At 34.9% G+C, this 7,622-nt stretch overlaps 1 protein-coding gene across 1 annotated transcript; it reads left to right on the top strand.

Moving 5' to 3' along the window:
- Positions 1 to 2,820: 2,820 nt before the first annotated feature.
- LOC121980532 (60S ribosomal protein L38) lies at positions 2,821 to 4,681 on the top strand. Its single transcript, XM_042532609.1, has 3 exons — positions 2,821 to 2,912; positions 3,289 to 3,472; positions 4,511 to 4,681. The coding sequence occupies exons 1-3, from the start codon at positions 2,910 to 2,912 to the stop codon at positions 4,531 to 4,533; spliced, it is 210 nt and encodes a 69-aa protein (XP_042388543.1). The 5' UTR covers positions 2,821 to 2,909; the 3' UTR covers positions 4,534 to 4,681.
- Positions 4,682 to 7,622: the final 2,941 nt, after the last annotated feature.

The following is a 7,622-nucleotide window of genomic DNA, read 5'->3' as shown; positions in this document are numbered from 1 at the left end:
CTCTTCTAAAAATTTCTTTTTTTAACATGATTACAAAATTAGAAAATTTTAATTTTAAAACTTCTCTTCCTTTTTCCTAAAACCATGAGGATGGTTAAAAAAGAAAAGTTTTAAAACTTTTAAAACTCTCTATTAAACCATGTGGCTTAATTCAAATAAGGAAAATTTTTAATTTTAAAATTTCTCTTTTAAAACTTATAGTTTTCTACAAAGAGAAAAATTCAAAACACCCCTTCACCTTTGAATTATGGTGGTCGGCCCCTCAAAACTAATTGTGGCCGGCCCCTTGAGAAAGAATAATGGCCGGCCCTTGCTTGGTCACCAAGCCTTGGGTCGGCCCCCTCTTGGACACCAAGATGGGCTTTACATGGATGGATTTGAGGCTTTATTGAGGCTACGACAGGAACCTAGAGGAGAAATTAATTTTGGCCTTCCGATGAGCTTGAGTATCCCTTGTTCGCCCTGAACACACAACTCAAGTTCATCAACAATAACTCATTCCACTAGAGAGTTATTGTTGCACTACCGCACCAATCCCAAATTACATTATGGGCTCCTTCTTATCATGAGTGTGTTAATCTCCCTGTGTTTAAGATAACGAATGTCCACTAATTAAGTAAGTTACTGACAACTCACTTAATTAATATCTAGTTCCAAAAATAGTACCACTCAACTTCATTGTCATGTCGGACTAAGTCCACCTGCAAGGTTTAACATGACAAACCTTATGAGCTCCTCTTAGGGACATTCTTAACCTAGATAACTAGGACACAGATTCCTTCTATAATCAATAACACACACTATAAGTAATATCATTTCCCAACTTATCGGGCCTATTTATTTATCGAGCTAAATCTCACCCTTTGATAAGTTAAAGAAATAAATACTAAATATATGTGCTTGTTATTATATTAGGATTAAGAGCACACACTTCTATAATAACTAAGGTCTAGTTCTTTTATTAAGTCAGTACAAAAAGAACTTACCTAAAATGGTCCTGCTCAATACCCTTAGAGTGTATCAGTGTAATTTATTAGTCAAGATAAACTAATACTTAATTACACTACGACTATTCCAATGGTTTGTTAATTTCCATCTTAATCGTGAGCGACTGTTTATAATTTATAAAGAACTGATAATATGATCTTCTGTGTGTTATCTACGATATAAATTAATTGAACAACTACACTTAACATAAATGTAGATATTTTTGACCAAAAATGATTCTTTATTTCAAAATAAATGTTTACAAAAGCTAGACTTTTAGTATACACTCTAACAGTTGAGGAGATGGCAACCAGGAAGTAACGCTGAGGTGGCTCTTCGTATTTGCTGATAATCCTATGCTCCTGCAACCACAAGTCGTTACTGCCAAGTCGGGAGGGGGTTCCCGGCGACGACCCTCCGACGCCCAAGTCACACACCAGCAAGTAGAGATAGGAGCAAAAAGAAAGTGATGAATGTGGCTTAAGAGAGGTATTCTGCGTACCTCCGCGGAGGGCGATCTCCCTTCTTATATAGAGCCTCAATGGATAGATTGCACACTTCTCGAGTGGACACGCTTCCCCAAGCTTTCCCCAAAAGCTTGCATCGAGAAGGTGTCCCTGTCATCTTACTATAACGGGGCTAGCATATCTCTACAGAGATGGTGGAAGCTTCTCCCGTACGATTCTCTGTCTTGCTGTTCAATTTTCTGTCCATCTGTGCCGATCACCGGCGGCACTAACTCCCAAAAGGATGTAGGCACGTATCCCCCCTATCCTGTTTGTCGGTTACTAGTCTGACTGGGCTCCCCTCGATTGGTTCGATCGACCGAATCTTTAATCTTTTATGCTTATGTTGCGGCTGATCGGCTAGAGTATCCTTCGCCTTTGTGCGTTGTAAGCTCTTAACTCTTCCGGCCGATCGGGGATGGAGAGCTTTCCGATCAATTGGTCATTTGGCTGACCTCCACTGACCTTGACGCCTTCCGAAGCCCTGAACTTCCTCGGAGGTGAGCCCTCCTGAGTCATCACCAACTCATCTCATCGGATCATATATCTTAGCAGTTATAAAATCATAATTGTACTGTTAAAATCATAATTGTTACAATATTAGAGTAGCTAATATTTGTACATGTTATAACGCGTATTTATTTTATTTATATAACAGGCTAATAAGACTAGATGATAAGAAATAATAATATGGAAACAATATGTTTATGATAGTTAAATTATTGTACATGAGCTACTAATGGATGAGATATCTTTTAATTAAAAATAAAAAATAGATACTTGATGATTCTAAAAACTAATATGATGTTTTTATTTTTTACCTAAAAATATATTGAGAAGAGACTTCTAATCTTTACAATAAAAATATAACGCATAGCTCTAGAGATAATAATAATTTGATCGATATCCTACTTGAATGGAGAAGCATATACAGAGATTTTTTTTTTAGACATGATTAAATAATCGTATAACTTAAACAGAAAATTCATGATTATTTTCTTTTATTAGATGAAGTGGCATATATCCTAAGTGCGGGAATTGAAATATATTGATAGCTTAAACAGAAAATTCATGATGATTTTCTTTTATTTGATGATGTGGCATCTGTCCTAAGTGCGGAAATTGAAATATATATTTTGTTATTTAGAAAAAATTGAATTAAAATTATTTTCGATTCAATTTAGAATTAAATCAAATATTTAAGCTTCTGAATTAAAAATAAATATTAATCGTAAATGACTTAAAACATTCAGAAAATCCGTCGCAAGAGTAAGAGACACGTGATAATCTATACTGCAAGGGTAGTAAGGTAATTTGAGTCGGACAGCAGAAATTAGGGTTCCTTGCCGCCTATTTAAGTCGCGCTGCCTTCGAATAGCCGCCGCTTTGCGAGATTGAGTCCGAAGCTGTTCCAAAATGGTATACATGCTCTTCAAAATTTCTTGTTCTAAGTTTTGTTTCTCATTTGTAGTTTTTGTGCAGAAAAAAATTCTATCGGGGGTTTCACTGTTGCGGAATTTCGTGTGTATTTGTGTTTTGGATCACATTTTGTAAATTTTAGTTGTGTCGAATTGATGAATGAACTCGCTTGCTGTGGTTGGCGTCTCAATTTTTTTTTTAAGAGTTCTATTCAACTACTTCCAGAAGGATCTTATCAACTGAATCTGCGCAACTTTTTTAAATTTCAGTTTTTTTGCCATTTAGAAATGCGCATATCCAATTTTTGTTTATCAGAAACGATTCTTTTCATATGTCTAAGTTCCAAGCGATGATTATTTGTTCATATGACGTGCAGCCAAAGCAGATCCACGAGATTAAGGATTTCCTGCTCACGGCGAGAAGGAAAGATGCACGATCCGTGAAGATTAAGAGAGGAAAGGATGTCGTCAAGTTCAAAGTTCGCTGCTCCAAGTACCTCTACACCCTCTGCGTGTTTGACTCTGAGAAGGCGAATAAGTTGAAGCAATCTCTTCCTCCAGGTTCGTTTTTGTATCGACTTTGTATGGCACTCATCTCAATTTTGGTTAACTTTCTGATACCTTTGATTACTAGATCGTGAAGCTAAGTTGAAGAATTACTTACTTCCAATATACTGCTTTATTGGATGTGAATCTATCATTTTAATCATGATTATATACATGAACAAACTGACAGTTTAAACAACTAGTAATCATCTGATCTTTCATCACCATTTTATTGACATGGAGTTCAAAATGCACATGAATTCTTTGCGAGCCATTTTAACTGTTAGAAAAATATCATAACTTTGAATCTATTTCCCCCCTTTGATTTACATTGGGAAGAGTTTATAGCATGATCAAATTCATAAGGTGAGCAATTGGGTTCGTGAGTTAATCAGCTAATGAGTAACCTTCATTGAGTTGCAAGATTTATCTATATGTTTCTAGGACTCAGTTACAAGTATTCTACTCAAGTATTAATAGGTGTTTGATAACTTAGTTTTGTCAATGCCAACAACTTGTTTGATATTTTGATGTTTGATTTATCATTTACAAATTATTCAAGAAACTAAGTTTATGTTCGCTAAGCCAGCTCGTCAAGCTACCACTACTGCTATAGTTTCTATATGTTTCTAGGACTCAGTTACAAGTATCCTACTCAAGTATTAATTGGTGTTTGATAACTTAGTTTTGTCAGTGCCCAACTCAGTGTTTGATATTCTAGTTATGCTGTCTGGCTATATTTGATGTTCAATTTATCATTTACAAGTTATGCAACCAAGTAAGTTTACATTTGCTAAGACAGCTCGTCAAGCTACCACCACGGGCTGTAGTTTATTTTGCTCGACTATTAATCTAGCTATTCAATATATATCATTGTCTAAAGGTTTTTTTACGCATTCAACTGGGATTAATATTTGTCCAGTGCGCTGGATCTTTGATTTATAAGTAGTGCTCACTGTTGCAAGACAGTCAATTTGTGTGCTAAATCCACAGATCAAACTGCCATTGATTCATTTGGTAACATTATTTGTTTTTGTTTATTTATTTTTGTAGGTTTGAGCGTGCAGGAGATTTGAAGATGCAGCTAGGTCTAGTAGCTTCTGAATCTATTTCACTTCAGCATAAAGGTTTTGTTAGTTTTTTATTGAATGGAATTGTCACTGTCCTTGTGTTTATGTAAGGATCATATTTAAGCAATTATGTTGCTGAAGGATTTCAAATGCATTTGCCTCTGGAATGTGCATGATTTAAATTCAATTACTGTGGTTTTATGACATTTGTTCCAAGTTATGAATGTTTGTCTTTTATTATAGTTATAAGTTTTTTCAGATTCACATACATTAAATAATAATAATAGTAATAATAATAATGATAAAGTTTATCTTACTCTGCGTAAAGAATTTGGTAAGAGTTTTATTTGGTATGTACATTATTTTTTTCATGTGTGATTAAATTAAATAAAATTAAAACAATGTACATGTATTCTTGGATTAACTTTTGAAACCTTATTATTAAAATATTCTTTAATGGATCTACATTTTTTAAAAAACTTTATTTAAAAATTATTAAATTGTAATTTTTTTAATAAATTAGGTAAACTTTAAATGATTTTAAATAAATTTGGCAAATATACATTATTTTAAAAACTTAATATTCAACTTTAAAAGGCTAATATATACTAATTCGATAATAAAAAATATCTGCAATAAATAAACTTAAATACTAATAAGCTTAATTCCTTAATGTCCATAAACATATTTAATAATTCAAATAAAATTTAATTATATTTTTTTTATTTAAATAATTAAAATTTATATATTTTTCCAATTTTAAATTATTTATAATATATTAAAAATACTAAAATAATATAAATTTTATGATTGAAATAAATATTTAACTAATTTATAAGAACATTGTTAGTTAAATTCGACAAAAAAAAATCCCATTTTAATAAATAAGATGCTCGATAAATAAATAAACAAGCCCAAATACAACTAAACCCAGCTTATTTACACCTCTAAGCGCATTAATCAATTTGGAAAATCATTATAGAAAATAAATAAATCGTTAAGAAAAAGCAGCAACAGACAAATATCGTTCAAACAATTGGCCAGATGCAAAACGATACTTCTGATCGATGAACAATTACAAAATCTTTCAACGATCAGCAAATTTTTTTAACTATTTTGATTCCAGTTTTCCACAAAAACTGCCGCATTGTCACTCATGCAACGAATTGATAATGGTTTTGGCTGGTAAGGCAGCATGCAAATCATCATTGAAGCGCCACTGCAGATTAGAGAACCAAAACACTCACATTGTGCCTCATTTTGAGGGCTTAGAAGTAGTCGATTGCTTCTTTGAGGTGTTTGACTTGGATGATTCTTGTATCTTCTCAGGCTCAATGGTTTTCTTCTTTATCCTTCCGTTCCCTTTTCTTTAGAGCATGCATGTGAGCTTTAAGAACAGTTGCATAAGAAGCTTGGAATTTCTGGTATTCCTTCGCAGAAAGCTAAAGCTAGTAGAACATTTATGGGCAAAAAAACAGTCGTCATTCGAAAGCAACTATCATGAACTTAGCAAAGACTTAAGACTGGAATGTGTTTCAAGTTCTAGAAAGATGGAGATGGAAATGAGATTAAAAAGCTAAGTAGCTAACAATTAAGAAAACACCACTTTGCAGGAGTATAATATCAGGGAGAAACTGATATAAATCTCTGACAGTGTCAAACGAGATGGAGCATAAAGTTTCTAATCTGACACAATTCAAATTCTATATTTGATAATACTTGCTGTGAGAAAAGCACTAATAAGAAGAATCAAAACCAGCTTTCTAACAACCACTGTTATTAAAAAAAACACGAGAAGAATCAAAGCCAACTTACTAATAACAACAGTTATGAAAAAATGTTTTCATGTGATTTTTCTGATCCTGTTGAGCCCAAATGAGTACTCAAACACAACTCAACAACATGAAAAAGTAAACACGGTTTAAATTTTTTTTGTAATCTTTAGTTAAATGGCTGTATCCTAGCATCTTAATCTTGGATGCTACACTAACTTCAAATCCTAGCAAGTAACAAGTAATAAAATCGTTGATACTGACTTACACTGGGATTTAAATGAATGCCTGTAGATTGAATATTTGGTCCCTAATAAAGTTAGGGCAGTAAATGCAATGTGGTATGCCACTAGGACTGATGTAATTATTCTTTAATACTATGGTACAGAATGGTGGATGCATATCCATAAGCATACAATGAAAAGGGGTTTTTCTTTTTTTTCTTTTTCTTTCAAATTGCTTGTTATTATAACATAGACATCAAATTAACAATGTATTATACTTGGTTTTACATGTCTTTCAACCTTGTGCTTGGTAGCTAAGCCACTCTATTTCATTCACACAAAATTATCATCAGATAATCAAATGCAAATCATCCTAATCCGTTAAAGATCTTATAAAAAATTGATTTGAATGGAATTAATGGAAACTGCCAAAATCCCTATGCTCAGGAACAATGAATTGCACCGAGTAACTAGAAGGTTGAAAACTTTTGAAACACAAAGTATACATGATCCGGTGGTAAGGACGGGGGACCCTCATTGGCGGAAGGTCAACGACACGTGGAGGTCAAAGGTTAAGAGATTTAACCCTAAGACCCGACCGGCCTAGAATCCCCCGAGCCGAATGAAAGACTACCCGACTAGGGGTCGGGTTTCCGATGCTCAAGGTAAAAAGGTTTCAGGGCCGAGCGGGCTGTCCGTTCGGCCGGGGCACAAGGCAACAAAGACAGTCGGACCGATACCTACAACCGGGGCAGAAGTGATATGCCTGCCAAGCGGCCGAACCGCTCGACCCTGGAACAGACAAGAGGTGCAAGATGACAAAGAAGACAGGGGATAACATCATCCTCGAGACATCTGCCGCCGACAGGCAGCAGGGTTGGCAGCCGAGCTGTACACAGGATCATACGGTGGAAGCTTCCACCGTCACATCCGGGATATGCTCGGACGATTGCGGAATGACGTCAGAGGTACTTTTCTGACATGGGCTCGTTAAGGTATGTTTGGGGAAGCGTGCATGCATCGAGAAGCGTGCATGCGCCTCCCCGGGGTCCTATATAAGGACCCCCAGACGTCGACGAAGGTATGCGCAATCCTCACT

The sequence above is a fragment of the Zingiber officinale genome, chromosome 5A (assembly GCF_018446385.1).
Source record: "Zingiber officinale cultivar Zhangliang chromosome 5A, Zo_v1.1, whole genome shotgun sequence".
Classification (NCBI taxonomy): Eukaryota; Viridiplantae; Streptophyta; class Magnoliopsida; order Zingiberales; family Zingiberaceae; genus Zingiber; species Zingiber officinale.
This window is presented reverse-complemented; position numbering and strand designations above follow the sequence as displayed.